Below are 15,768 nucleotides of genomic sequence, written 5' to 3'. Positions count from 1 at the left end.
AGTTTGAACATGTTCAAAATTTCTTAGCGACAGGAAAAACTGTCGAAAAAAACTGCGAACATATTTGCAATCTTTTGTAAACCCTGACAAAAACCCAAAATTCGCTACGTTGGCAAACGAATACATCAGTCGTACTTTAGTGTATGTTTGTGATGCACTATGTCACGTTTCAACTTACAGTAAATTCAAATCCTGTTTACGTCACTACCCTATAAATGGAACTGGGTCGTAAAAAGAGGATTGCTAGTAGTTACAAGACACTTTTTGACTTTGCAGTTTCATTTGTGGATTTCAGTTAGTAGATAGACTAAAATAATCCAATGAGTGCGCATAGTGTAATAGCGTTTTTCCATTAGTGTGGTTGCACACTTAATGTTGAGCACCATGAACTCAGAAAAGGCCCTTGATGCAAAGGAGTTTGACAGCCGTGCTGTAAATAAGTGTTAGATTTGAGGATATAATAAGTAAGAGCAACACTGATGAAGGAGCCGTGTAATTATATCGTATGTACGTCGTCAAGAGAATTATATGCAAGCGCAAAATTAAGTGAGGCAAATCGAATAAGAGCACAGCGGTTTGCCTTGACTGCACCAGTGGGCCTTAATCATAATGTAATATGAGGAATTTTGCACTGTTTTGTTATACCGTTTTTTAAAATGACTGTGGAAGCACAAGATGGCTCTGTTTAGTAAATCCGCAGCAGTGAAGCTAACTTCGTTCAGGTGTTTAGGGTCCGTGTAAAAGTATTGCATATGGCTTCCATCAGAGGCCCCCCTTCGTCTTAACACCTCACACAGCGTCCCCTCTGACTGACCTTTAGTTGAGCGTTAAAACCTGCAGCCCTCCCCCCGTCGGAGATTCATTTTCCTCCTCCATCTCCTCGCTGTGAATAACCTCACCGTCGGTGTGCATTACCTCCTTTCGCCTCACCTTTGCTCATGCAGAGCCTTTTGCCTTCTTTGTATTGGGCTAATTTGTACAATATGTGCGGGCATCAGAAAATGAGTTAGTCCAAATGTTTCAAACTAAAGAAAATTGTATATTGTTTAAAACGTGCCTTAGAAACGTCTGCTTAGCTTAACGCTAACATTGTTTTGACAGTTCGAAATTCAACTGAAAAACGTCCTGCCTTTGCTCATGGAAAAGCAAAAAGAACGGGTTGAGACGAGTAGCTGGGGAGGTACCATAAAGTGGATAAAGGTGACTTTCGTCAAAGTGGCCTGGGACATCTCCATCCATCAATTTTTTTTCACCTTCTCATTATAAACCGGAGACCATCTGATGGACATTCTCCTTCTCGCAATCGGCCATAGAGACCAGTAACACGCAAAGACTGTGATTGGAAATCCGATTTCTCTTGCGTGTGTACACTCAGACTGGCCTGAAAAGGGAGACATAAGCAGGCTTTGAGAGAGCCATTTATCATTTTCACAGACAGATTCAACAGCTGGTTTGTTGCATCTTTGCCCTTAAGGGCTGAGCATATGCTTTGAATGCATTTCCCGAAAAAGGACCACTTAACCAAACAAAATAAAAGCAAAGCCCTACAGACCATCAACTTTTCAAATATATTCAAACATAATACAAAGACACCCAAAGAGTGTTTAGTCGGCAGTTGGAAACCTGATTGTCAAACTCAATAAACATCCTTGAAATAATGGTGTAACAAATAGCAGAAGTTTGAAATCATCTGTGTTTGGCTAGACTCACCAGTTTAATTGAATTTACAGTCCAATGTTTAGAGGATTATTTTTAACCGTTATGGAGGATAATTTTGCTTAAAATATTTATTGTCTGGAAGTGACAGTTTAAAAAAAAATAATAATAATAATAATAATTTTACACTACAAGTTAAAAGCTGTTGAAACTTTTAGTAGAAAATACTTGAATTCGGGCCCACATTACGTCAAACAGTTGTTTACATTTCACTAAATATTAAGTTAAATTAATTATGTTACTGTCTGTGCTGTTCTACTGTGTGAATTATTTGGCATATTTGAAGATTTTTCAAAACTGTGACACTATAATTACTGTTCACGCTGACTAAATTAATTTAGTAATATAATAATTCAGTTACGAATTCAATTATTTTATGTAGTTATTTTTTGTACAAGTAATTCATACCAATGTCAATTCCCCATCATTCATGATGCCAAACCAACAAGGAAAATGGTAACGATGGTAACCGACATAAAAGAAGGCGGTGCTCATCAATGTTTTGCATTGTATTATTTGTAATTTTTACTACTAATAACCATTAAGTTACTCATGGACTATTTGCAGGTGGTCTGCTGATGATGCTTCGCCACAAAAATATCAGCCGTCGGTTCAAAATGGATATGTGCTTGCGATTTAAACAGTGTAACAGCCCTTATACTTCCATTATATTCAGTTAGGTCAGCAACTAATGATTATTTAAAAAATTGATTAATCTGTTGACTCTAGACAAAATATTAATGGACGGATGCACAATGTTTGTACAAATAACAAGAAAAAGGCTGAATTGGTGTTCCACCTTTCTGGAAATGATTTTCTTTAAATCTCAATCTTGTTTGGTCCATATCCACAAGCTTTCAGGGAATTGACTGTGTATTTGTACGTCTATATTTTATGATATATCCAATTATCAACCGAGTGAGCTTTACCTACTAAGGGGTATATTCACTAAGAATGCGCTACGTCCGGTAATAGCGTGAAATATTGCACCACAATTGCACCCGCAGTCTGCGCCCACCTATTCACTAAGGATATTGCTCTAATCATATATCGGTGCAAACACGCCCACAAAACTGACAGCTTGGAGCAAATTTGCACCTGATTTACCACACATGGCAACGGATTTGCGCCAAGAACATTGTAGTATAGTAACAGTTGCGAGAAAGAAGACATTATCAGAAAGCGAGGTTGGACCGAGAGTAAGCATTTAGAGCGCCATTAAGCTGTACAGAGCAGAGAGGACGACAACGACATCATTCATTCATAAAGTACAAATTATTGGTTGCGGTCGTTTTAAAAAAATGTTTTTTCAGAGGTTGGCATGAGAATGATTGTAAAATGCCTCCCCGCCATTGCCGTACCAACATTGAGAAATGTCCCCTTCCCCCTCCATGGCACCATGCCATGCACTGCTGTCATGATCTCGGGATCGAGGTTGCGGCAGGTTTATACATGTTTTCCAAAAACGTTATTTGCATCACGCAAACTACGTGTGGCTATTTGCGCTGGCGTTAGTGAGTTAGACGCTGCATATCAATGAGTCTGATTTGCATTAGGGTGGGCATGTTTTGCGTCAAATGTATGCAAATTACCTCATTTACGTACGGGTAAATAACACCGGTGCACCATGGCGCAATCTGGTTGGCAGCGCACTTAGTGACGGATTTCCCCATCTGCGCGTGTTTATTGAATTAGGCGCTCCCGGAATGCTCCATTTTTTCCGGTTAGCTCTGTGCAAAGGTGACGCAAACCTTTAGTGAATAGGCCCCTGAATTTTTTAAAGCTACCATATAACAGTTAAGCATCAAGATCGCACCAACTAGCAACCTTATCGTCTCTAATGTTGCCTTTGGTGCCCTCCAATTTACACAATAGCACATTTAAATCTTTTCAAATGTTTTGTTTTGTCCCAGTCTGCAATTATGCAAATGAAAGCACAGCCTTGACTGTGACTTGTGAATCAAGGGTTGCTGTTCCTCTTGAAAGTATTCAAATCAAATTGTCTCAGAGCGTCTCCGACGGAACGAGAAGCATCCTTGACGTACCTTTCATTATCCGATTCTCCCGTCATCGACTCCTCCAATCACACCAAGCGCGGCTGATCTATTGGATCAGTCAGCACTCGTCTGTTTTGGATCAGTGATTGCTGCCATGCAGACGAGCCTGAAACTTGCTTTATTTTCATGCATGGGATGCTTTACTTGTTGTATTAATCTTACAAATACAATCAAGGAGCCATTGCTCCCCAATCATCACTATTCATGTGTTGGGCTTTTGATGACGACGAGTGTTTGTTGGAGCGCCACGTGAGAACTGGATAATTTAGATTGCTTTCTTGGCTATTTGCTGTTTTTGTTGTTCCCTATTTGGATATTTTCCTTGAACGTCTTAATGGATTTGTGTTATTCTTCAGGATAACAATGTCTGCTATCACTTTTTGCCCCTTCAGTTTGATGTATTGCAGCACTTAAACGTCTTTTTTTTTTTTTTTTTGGCCTGATAGAACAGACATTAGTCAGATGTTGGTGTTTGAAGCATGTATTAAATTATTTAGTATTTTTCAATTGTCGCTACTGCTCCCTTCGCTGCTCTTAATAGTAAAATACTGTTGTGACTCGGATTTTATTGTCTTTCAGAAAGTTACCTAACAGTTTAATCTTCACACAGTGTTCTTGCTCGGATTAAATAATTCATTGAATCGTACTCCTGTGAATGGAAAAAAAAATGGTTTACTATCCGCATCTTCAGTTTTCAGTCCAGCCATTTTTCACCCCCCCCCCCAACCAACAGATCTCCCCCCTCCAGCAACCCGAGAGCGCCCTCCGGGTTGCAAGACTGTGTTTGTCGGCGGCCTGCCCGAGAACGCCAATGAACAGCTCATCATGGAGGTGTTCGGACAGTGCGGCGACATCACGGCCATTCGCAAAAGCAAGAAGAACTTCTGCCATATTCGATTCGCTGAGGAGTTCACGGTGGACAAGGCCCTCTTCCTGTCCGGTAAGGAACATTTCTCAGCCTTGCCACTACATTGTTGGTGGCTTTTTTTCCTCGCCATCGATTGATTGAAACGTTGCATGTCCCCGACCTTTTGAAAATCCATAATGATGCCTTCAAGTGTGAACAACATCATTTCCTCAAAACTGATCCAACTGTTTTTAGTGACAGATGAATAATGTAGTCATCTGTTTTATTGTCCGTACTGATACTAACGCTTGCATCAGGCTAGTAAAAATAATGGCTTGCTTAGTCACAACTGCCTAGGTCCACCCCAGTTGTCATGGTAACAAAGGTGCCACGCAATATATACAGGGTTTGACTTAGCAGTGGACAAGCTAACGGCATCATAATTCTTGATCCTTGGAACGGTTGGATGGATACAAAAAATACAAATAAGTTGTACTGTAAAGTACTGCCCAGTTTCTCTTCAATTTCTTCTAGTAGTCCTTTTTCCTTTTTGTTTATATCTATAGTTTGTGTGTTTATGTCTCGGGTTCCTCCCACTTTCCAAAAACATGCATCTTAAATACTTGCCCTACTACCACCATAATGACCATTGACCAACATTGAAACCAGGTGCATATTAGGCCCAGGTGTTCATGTACAGTGTGAACTAAACACTCCGGATGTATTCAAATGCTTAATATAAATAAATATTCTTAAATCTACTTAAATACTCTTCAATCCACTGAAATGCTCAATAAACGTGACCAAAATGTTCTTTAACCTATTAAATACTTGATAAAAAATTATCTAAAAACTCTTTGATATACTTATAGGGCTGCACGATATTGGAAAAATATGCGATATAGTTGCTGAATGTAGCGATATTGATATTATTGCGATATTTAACATGTACCTAAAGAAATGACATTTTATTATCTAATGAAAGAATTACATTTTTTTCCATGTGACAAAATAATCAAACTCAATGTATTCTGAATTGATTGTAATTACCTCTCGATAATGTTCAACTATTGGCTGGCATTGTACATTTTCGTTAAGTACACTGTGTTCCATTTATGTTTTGCATTTGCATTATTAGGGTTGGAACACCCATGTAACTAGGGGCGTAGAAACCAAATAAAAAGAGAGGGTGGGGAGGGGATTATCTCAGAGAGTGCAATAGTGAAGTGTACCAGTTCCTCTCCTCTCTCCTCGCGCTGTCTTCTCTCCTTTTCTGTCATGTTTAATAAATGTCAAACAGGTAAACCTGACAGTCTGACTGGTCAAATTCAGATAAAAGCATCAAATTCCATATCAAACTTATTGCATGTCTTTGCCATATGCATAGGCCAATATCTCTATCGATATTTTTTCGATATATTGTGCAGCCCTAGATACCTCTTAAAATTTGTTACCTAAATATACTGATATCTGCTGCAATACGCTCTAAACGTTACCTAAATATTCTTAAATATACTGAAATACTTTCAAAATGTTACCTAAATACTCTTGAGTCCACCGAAATTCTCACTAATAGTTTCTGATATACTTTTAAATCTATGAAACACTTGTTAGAAGTTATCTAAATAGTCTTAAAATATGTGATATAATCCCTAAAATATATCTAAAAACTTCAAGATGTACTCTGTGTTCTTAAAAGTTGCCTAAATATTCCTACATCTTCTGCAATACTCTCTAAAAGTTGCCTAAATACTTGTACTAGGTAAATATACTGAAATATTTTCTAAAAGTAAACAAAATACTCCTATATGTACTCAAGTACTCCCTAAATGTACTGATTCTTAAATCTATGAACAATCAATAAGTTACCTAAATAAACTTGAATTACAAACACTACATTTTACCAACATACACTTAAATGCATGAAATATTCTTAAGTTACGTACTCTTACATCTGTGAAATACTCCCTAAAATGTATCTTAACTACTCCTAGATGTACACAGATACTAGGGGTGTTAAAAAAAAATCGATTCGGCGATATATCGCGATACTACATCGCGCGATTCTCGAATCGATTCAATAATCGGCAGAATCGATTTTTTTTTTCTTTTTTTTTTTAGGATTCACACCTTGAGCATGGAAGAATGTTATATGAACGGAACATTAAGCCTTAATATTTTATTTTAATGCTGTTCAAACATGAAACAGATTACAACCTCTATAAGACTGAAATTTCAGATAAATAAATAATACATTTTCATATAAATCTTACACTCTACAAGCTTACTGATTAGTATTTTCTAAATTTGAATGAAGAAAAATCGCAACAATCGACTTATAAATTCGTATCGGGATTAATCGGTATCGAATCGAATCGTGACCTGTGAATCGTGATACGAATCGAATCGTCAGGTACTAGGCAATTCACACCCCTAACAGATACTCTTTATAAGTTACATAAATCCTCATGAATATAGGAAAAAATATATTGCACAAAAAACTTTAATGTCAAATAAATTCAACTTAACATGTATGGTATGAATATTTAATTTGGTGATTTTGGCACATACCACTAGAGGGAGCCTGTGTCTCACCAGGGGAACTCGTACCACACTTTGAGAATCATTGCTCAAAATTGTCCATAGGCAAATGAATGAATGAATGAATGAATGAATGGATGAATGAATGAATGAAGACATATGCTTAAAAAATGGATGGCTAAAAATAGGTTTGGACAAATAAAGACCTCTGTTGAAATAAACTCCTTCCCCCTAATCGGCAGCTGGTACTTTCTGCACTTGTCAAGGTCAGTTGACTGGTTGATGATGACCAACTCGGAAGAATCGTTTCCGACTGCGGGTCAGCGTCTAATACATTCAGCAAGGATGACACCACGCATTACTTACCGTGACTGCAAATCCTGAATTACCAGCTGGGACGTAAACAGTCTATTTGCCGCAATGCTGATTCACACCTGCCTCTGCACAGCAGTGCTTGCCGAGGCTCATGGGTATTGTAGTATCCCACGCCATCTGTCTTCCCAAACTATTGACGTGTGATTCATGGAGCGTTGGCTCAAGGAAGTTGAAGATGATGGAAAACACGTCACCCGAGGGATCGTCACATTTCCGCACTTTGGCTCGCTTTAGATCGTGAAAAGAACATTCTGATTGGTGTAATTACTGCATGTGGTGTAGCTGTCTGTTTTACATACCCGCTATTTCAACAGCACAAAAAAATAAAAGTGATGCACCATTTGTGTTCAAATATGGTGTTTTGCATTGATTGCTAGCATCATGCTAATTTTTTTTCGAGCGTGGCAGTAAACGGCCGGAAGCCTCTTAGTGGGTGTGATCATGTGACTTTGATGGAGTGGTTGTGTGTGTGTGAAGTAGAACTCCAGCTCATGTATTAGCCAGTAGTTTGAACACACATACACGCACACCGCACATACACCGCAACCTGAACACTTCTGAGTTCTCCCGACATGAAATATTGAAGTGGTGCTAGATTGCGCGGCAGACCTAACTTTAAGCCCCCCGACCTGGAGCTCATTTCTTTTCCTGTTTGCGCAATCCCCGCCCCGTGACAAACCCCGGCCACCGCCACCTCCGCTGTCTCTTGTGATGAGAATTGAGTGAGTCACACGCACGCTGGACACCGTCGCAGTGTTAAGTTGGAGGGCACCCGGACGAAAATACACTCTGAATCATTTCAACAATTTGTTCATAAAATGGACTTTGAAAGCCGTGAGTCACCGGGAGTGAAAATTGGATGTAAATGAAACCGTTTTAAGTGTAGAGTTGACATCATCACTAACATCATTGTTAAAAACTGCAGGACTTCTGTTAACACCTCATTAACTCCTCTATCTTCTTTATATATATATATATATATATATATATATATATATATATATATATATATATATATATATATATATATATATATATATATATATATATATATGTATAAATATATTTGGGGTGTGAATTGCCTAATACCTGACGATTCAATTCGTATCACGATTCATAGGTCACGATTCGATTCAATACCGTTTAATCCCGATACGAATTTATAAGTCGATTGTTGCAATTTTTTTTTATCAAATTTAGAAAATACTAATTAGTAAAGTTGTACACTGTAAGATTTGTATGAAAATGTATTGTTCATCTGATACTTAGGCCTTATAACTGTGAGCTACTTTAACAGACACTTTCATGTTTGAACAGCATTGAAATAAAATATTAAGGCTTAATGTTCCATTAATATAACATTTTTCCATGCTTACGGTGTGCACTCTAACCATAAGTAAGACATTTTGTTGAATATTTTTCCATCAAAAAGGGATATTTAAAAATCGATTCGGCCACCTATTGAATCGATTCGAGAATTGAGTGTTGTAATATCGCGCTATATTGCCGAATCGATTTTTCGATCGGCACCCCCGCGAGAAAGAAAATGGATAGATGGATAACTACAACTACTGTATTGTCCTTCAGTAACATTCATTGACATTGTATTAATATTTATTTTGAAAGGGGGGGAAAGGCGACAGTTGGAAAGGGTGAAGAATATGCAAAATAAAAAATTGGACTTGAACTTATGCACCCCCTGTTTAAATACTCTCTACATCCGCCGCGCACTTTCTAGCCCAGTCTGTCAACAAGCAAAGAAGATGGTGGCTGACGGTAAGAATCAATAATCTCAAATGTCCCAAACACAATCTATGGAAGATGAGCCGTCTTGTGTGAGGAGCACAATATGGACCAAAGTCTCTTGTGTCTCCTGTTTCATTCTACTTCCTAAGCGGAATGATACTGCTGCGATGATGAGGGGTGTGGTTCCTCAAAATTCATGTATTTGTAAATTGTGGTAAACATGCAAGTCGGAAGGCATCTTTGAGAAAATGGTGAGACTCTCGATTGAGCGGGCTATAAAAAAAAGAAAAGAAAAAAAAACAGCTGTCAAAATGGAGACTTCCAACACCATCCACGTAACCGCGATTGCATCACTTTCAATCCGTCTCACTTTTTTGACACCCTCGCTCGGCACTGTGGCTTTTTACTGTCAAATATCTGCTCAAAAACCTTCATGTGCATTTTTGTAAGCGTTTGAATAGCTGACAGCCATTGGCGCCACTGCGCTAAACACTGCAGTGAATAACATCCGAACGTCGCATTTGAAGATTGACGGCGTCGTATTTTGAGTAACTTGCGGTGGTCTCGTCTGTTGCCTCCCAAGGTTATCGCATCCGTCTGGGCTCCAGTACCGACAAAAAGGACACGGGCCGCCTCCACGTGGACTTCGCCCAGGCCCGCGACGATCTCTACGAGTGGGAGTGTCGCCAGCGCATGATGGCCAGGGAAGAGCGGCACCGGCGCAAGATGGAGGAAGACCGCCTACGGCCGCCCTCGCCTCCCCCCATCGTGCACTTCTCAGAGCACGAGTGCAGCCAACTGGGCGACAAGATTAAAGGTTTAGTATCACATACTGGTTTAGTGTCGTGTAAAATACCCGTGGAACCTCACAAATCAAACAGTCAGTTTCAGGACGCTAGTTGATGTCGGAGATGTTCTGATTTCAAGGCAACTTTTTCCACAGAAAATAAAGTTAAGTGAACTAATTGGTTACAGTATCAAATTGTCACCATTTGAAAAACTTTATTCACAATAGTCACTTTACATTCTTAACCATCATACAATAATAAAAGCAGTCTGACCTTTACATTTGTTTGTTTGCTTGTTTGTTTCTTCAAAAGCTATGGTTATCTGAACAGATTTTTGTCAATTTGCAACTTCATTTTTGTAGTATTCCAACATTTTGCTGTTTTTTTTTCCCCCTCTAAGTATGACAGGACTCTCATAAATTTACCAATTTAACTCTCTGCCCGTTTTTCTTCTTGTATTAACTACAGCTGTTATTGCTGTTTTGTTTTTTTAAAATCAATAATTCACCTAAAAAATAATTCCTTATGAAACCAAGCAATGACTTTATAACTAGGAAAAGTCCAAATTTTCTTAAATTAATTAGAGCTTAACAACATTGTATAACCACTTTATTTGCACAGGATTATGTCTTTTACTTTACTAAAAAATATAATAATTTGTCACAACAAATATTATGAATTATATGAAATTTAAATGAAAATGAAACTTCATAAAATAAAATGAAAAAAGATTAACTAGAAAAATGCTACTTTTTTTCCACAAATAAATCTTATCACGTAGGTTTGAATTTTCCTCACTTATATTTCTTTTTTTTTTTCAAATATCATTTTTTTCTCTAAGAAAAAGAAAATCCTCATAGTATTCCAAACTATCTTTTGTTTTGCAATTATTCTTATTGTCATAGTATTATGTTTAAGTTTACTTGGAAATATTTCTCTTTTCATTTAAAAAAAAAAAAAAAAAGGTTTTTCTTGGGAGAATAAAAAAATAAAACTTTTGTTCAGATTAAAGCTTAATTCCTGTAGTTTCAGTATTTTTCTAAAATAGAAAATGTGACATTTTACCCCCATAAAATTAAATTATTCAAGTGCTATTATTGTTTTTTTTTCTTTTGTGTGACCCAAATACTGCATACTTAATGTTCTGAGACAGGCAGTATTTAGTTATATATGGTAATGCAGGTATACAGTGCACTGAAAACTCTAATGTGACCTGCAACCTGTACAACTCTCTTTATTTTATCGTTTAGAGAGAGGAAGTAAACAACTGAGATAATGTGGTTGCATAAGTGTGCGCACCCTATTCAACTGGGGGTTGAAGGTGTTCCAATTTAACCAACCATCCATTGAGTCAACAAAAGCACTGTCACCATTTTAAAGCGCCTCAGATTAACCCCAAATAAAGTTTAGCTGTTCTAGAAGCCTTTTTCTGACTTTTTGGTGTTTTGCGCTGACTAGCATTTGTAACTGTTGACAAGTCCCTCCATCTTGACGCCCTCTTAAACCGGCTTATGGCTGTGTACGGAATCAACCAATTATATTCAGCTGAATGAACTCCAAAAGGGAGCACTTTTTTTGGAGTCATTCCCCTTCGGAGGTTCCAATCTTGAACCGTAACAAGTTAAATCCATCAAGTTTGTTCACCGACTAAAGCGAGCCCTTTCCTCTCCACGCTCGTGAAGTGTCCTCTCTATGTTTCTGGCTGAACAAACTTGTTTCCCTAATGAGGGCAGACACTTCCAGGTCTCTTTCAGTCTCGGGCTACCTGATAACACAACGCCCCTTCGTTTGAAAGGCGCTCTCCATCATTGTGCCTTTCTTGGCTCTCCTCACACGGCCCAGGCCAAGGATTTATTTTTAATCGCTTGGCACTGGCTTTTGTGAAATGAAGCTTTCCCTGAATCTGAGAGAGGGGGGAAAAAAAGACAGCAGGGAGGGAATCCCTTTTTCCTGTTCTCCCAAAGAACAATCCTTGCTATTGATGGCAACAAGCTCACAGATGCACTTTACAAGCTGACAGTCTATAAATGACCTCCCCCTCCCCTTTTTTTCTCTGTGTATGTCTGTGTAAGGCCATTTGTCATGCGTACGCTTGTGTTTCCCCTTTCATCCCGTAGGCCAGCGTTCCACTCACTCACCTGTGCTTTTTGTTTCATTTTTCATCTTTTCTGCAAGCCCTCCCCTCGCTCTTCTCGTTGACTGCAAGTTCCATCAAACTTGTAGGCCTATATCACATCCAAGAACCCTATTGATTTATTTTTTAAGCAAAATCACTTTGAGGCACCTAAGGTCGCCCGGCCGGCAGGCTTGTTTCATATTTCCTGTCAGCGATCTTCAAACCCTCAGGGATGTTTTGTTCTGTATCAAAGCAAGAACACTATTGATTTAAAAGGTCAGCATGCTCACTTGGGTCTTTGTTAATTACAAAATCCATTTTTTTTTTATTTGATTTTCCTATCAATTTTGGATGACGGAAATTAGTGTTGTGATTTTTTTTTTTTTTTTTTTTTGCATATAAATGTTTCAACTCATCAAGTCAATTTTAATACCTCACAAAGACTAGAGTAAATATAAACGTCCGTTTCTAATTGTAATTGTATTTATTAACTCATTCAAACCCAAAAACGTGTAAAAACGTTTTTAATACTTTGTCCTTCACTCCCCAAAAAATGTATTTACACGTTTTGTTTTTGTAAGAGCATACAGAAGGCTTTGATGCAGCTTCTGACTTGATGAGGTGGCTTAAAGCAATGGTAGTTATTTTAAAAAAAATGGCCAACAGGTGGCAGCAGAGTATGAGATCAGCCAGGGCCATGTTGCAACAAGCTCTTTTTGGCAGTGTTTTCACCAGGAATGTGAATATTGATGAAATGTTGCCATATTCTAATGCTAATTGCTGCAAAACGGAAACAGATATAAAATATACTTTTTTTTTTCCTGACGAGAGAAGAGACTAATCTTTCTTTTGGTTGGTTCCATGTTTTTGTAGCAACAGAACACAATATTCTGTGGATCTTGGAAAATCAGTCAAAATCCAGTAAAATAGAAAATGGCTGGGAGTGAATGAGCTAAGTTTAAAAAAAAAAAAATCCAATCCTTTGGTGCATTGTTGAAAAGTAATTACCCTCTGAACCAGTTGAAATTAAGCATTTGCTCTTCACTGTGGATGAATTTGATTGCAAACTTGTTGTAACTCATTAATTGGAGAGTTTGCTACCATAAACCTTACATTTATTGCACAGCATCTGAAGTCAGGATTTTGACATGGCCTTGACAAGATTCTTATCAATCAATAAGTCAGCTAATCAATTTCTACTTTGCTAATATCAAGAGCTTTGGCGCCACCTTACGACATCTTAGGCCATTACAGAAAAAGCAAACCTTGAAGAAGTGGTCATTTACGTCACATAATGCATATTTCATATTTTGATATTTCAGTTCAACTTAACTGATCACACTTGTCCCAACCATTTCCCAAAGGACATTTAGCGGAACGCTAGGTGACAATCCCTTGCCATCTAAAATAACACCCGACTCCCTTCTCGTGTCCCTTTCTGAACCAGACGACAGCAAGTTCGCCGAGGCGGTGCGCGTGCTGCTGACGTGGCTGGAGCGCGGCGAGGTCAACCGGCGCAACGCCAACAACTTCTACTCCATGATCCAGTCGTCCAACAGCCACATCCGCCGCCTGATGACGGAGAAGAGTCAGCACGAAAAGGAGATGGAGGAGGCCAAAGACAAGTTCAAGACGGCGCTGTCGGGCATACTCGCTCAGTGTGAGTTTTTCAGCTTTTTACAAGTCTTCAGGGAGTTTATTGACAATATACATGAGTCCAATATTTTTCTCGGTTTCTGGTTTGATGTAAGTTGCCAGTGATAGAAACCTAGCATACTGGTTCAAGTGACTTTATACACTAATTGTGCAAGACAGTCGTATCTGAAGCTCTGAATGCTGCACCAGAAGTAAGTACTTTTGTTTGTGTATCATTGCTTGTTGATGGCAGATGGTGGCTCGCAGGTACGTTGAACAGCAGCAGGTAACATCAAGGTATTGTTTTTCCAGAAATATTAAAAGTAGTCACTTTTGGTTCGGGTCAGCTTTTGATACAGCGACGCGAGTAGAAGCCAGCTGGATAGCGAATATTAGAAAATGGTGGTCTTTAGCAAGGTTATTGTGGGAATGCTGAAGCATTCCATGTTATTGTGATTTTTATTCCCCACACTTTGTTGCCGCGTAACAACTCCCAAATAACGCTTCCAGTTTATACTGTTCAAATTTCACCTAGCTTAAAAATTGATGCCTCATGGGGTATATATCGTCTGATTCCACATTACTTAAAGCACAATTTAACGTTTAATATCAACTTTCCTCCATTCATTTTCAATTGGACAGACATTGAACTTTTTCTCAGTATCACTTTCCACGCCCACTTCCATACATATAACTTATCATCATTACCAGGTGTCTGATACTGCTCGGTGGCACATTTGATATAGTGCATTGTCGAGTAACCAAGCGGTCATAACTTCACAATTTATCTCTCAATTTACTTCATAAGCATTCTACATGCATTCAAATCTTAGCTTTCAGCATTCCCATGCAATTTCTCCAGAAATTGCACTTAGTCTAGTTACAGTTAAAATTGAAACATTTTTGTTAACGAAATATGAAAAACGAAAAACAACAAGAAAAAGTCTTTACTCATTCACTGCCAGTCATTATAGAAAATGTTTACATTTCCAATACTCACGTGATATTACATTCAATAATTATATATAAACCGAATCTACCAAATAACAGAATAGACTCCCTACTTTTTGTCCCGTCCCGTTCTTTTATAATTGACAGCAGAAAAATGTAGGTTTGCCAAAATACAGCCATTTCTCCCATGGACTCTGAAACTGTGTTTATTTCCTATAAAATGGGGCAATGATGTCATCTACCGGTGGTTGGGCATCAGTAAAGTTGTTTCCAAGTTTGATATTTACAGTGGAGCATGCTCAGATTCGCCCCCATTTAGCACCGCTCTAAAAAATACAATTGACAAGTATACTTGTCAAAGGCAGTGAATGAGTTAAAAAATAAATTAATAAACACTAACTGAAACTACATATTGGATTTAGCGGCAATGTCCTTCGTTTTCATTTTTGCCAATTACATGAGCTTTTGAGGTTCATTTTCAATGTATTTATTTTGGTGTCGCTCAACATCTGCACAGAAGGAAGGTCATGACCCCATTTTTTGCCCTTGATGAATACATCATATATTTTGAAAAGCAAAACTAATATTTAAACTAAACTAAAATGAATCATAGAGTGGAAAAACTAAAAACTGGCAAATCTGCTCGAAAACGTTAAAACTCACTGTCGAAATAAAAACAAGCTATAATGAAAAATCCAAAACTATTATCATCCTGGTCTGTAGCGCCGCAAATTTACCAAGAGACTGCCGCTCCATGTCACCGGATAATGTTTGTGTTTATCCACGGTGAAGCAGCATGTGGCTTATTACCCAAGTTTTATTTAAAGATCCTTTTCAAGGAACTGTAAACAATTGTGTTTTTGTCATCAGAAGGAGGCTTCATGTTTGTCTTAAGTAGAAACATCAGCTTCCATATTAGTCCTTGTATAACACTTCCTGTGTGTTTGCTCTGTAAAAGCTCTCCACTATTTGAGAGGTATAAACCATTAAGAAAGC

The 15,768-nt window shown here is 38.2% G+C and overlaps 1 protein-coding gene across 4 annotated transcripts in view; it reads left to right on the top strand.

Moving 5' to 3' along the window:
- The window catches only part of enox2 (ecto-NOX disulfide-thiol exchanger 2), a 179,996-nt gene that overhangs the window by 142,625 nt on the left and 21,603 nt on the right, over nucleotides 1-15,768 (top strand). For all 4 annotated transcript variants that reach the window (XM_077531908.1, XM_077531912.1, XM_077531909.1 and 1 more), the window contains 3 exons: nucleotides 4,507-4,713; nucleotides 9,866-10,099; nucleotides 13,634-13,846. In XM_077531908.1, coding sequence (XP_077388034.1) covers nucleotides 4,507-4,713; nucleotides 9,866-10,099; nucleotides 13,634-13,846 — 654 coding nt within the window. The remainder of the gene's footprint in view (nucleotides 1-4,506; nucleotides 4,714-9,865; nucleotides 10,100-13,633; nucleotides 13,847-15,768) is intronic.

This window comes from Festucalex cinctus, chromosome 9 (genome assembly GCF_051991245.1).
Source record: "Festucalex cinctus isolate MCC-2025b chromosome 9, RoL_Fcin_1.0, whole genome shotgun sequence".
NCBI lineage: Eukaryota > Metazoa > Chordata > Actinopteri > Syngnathiformes > Syngnathidae > Festucalex > Festucalex cinctus.
The sequence above is the reverse complement of the archived record's forward strand: the minus strand, read 5'-3'. Positions and strand labels throughout refer to the sequence as shown.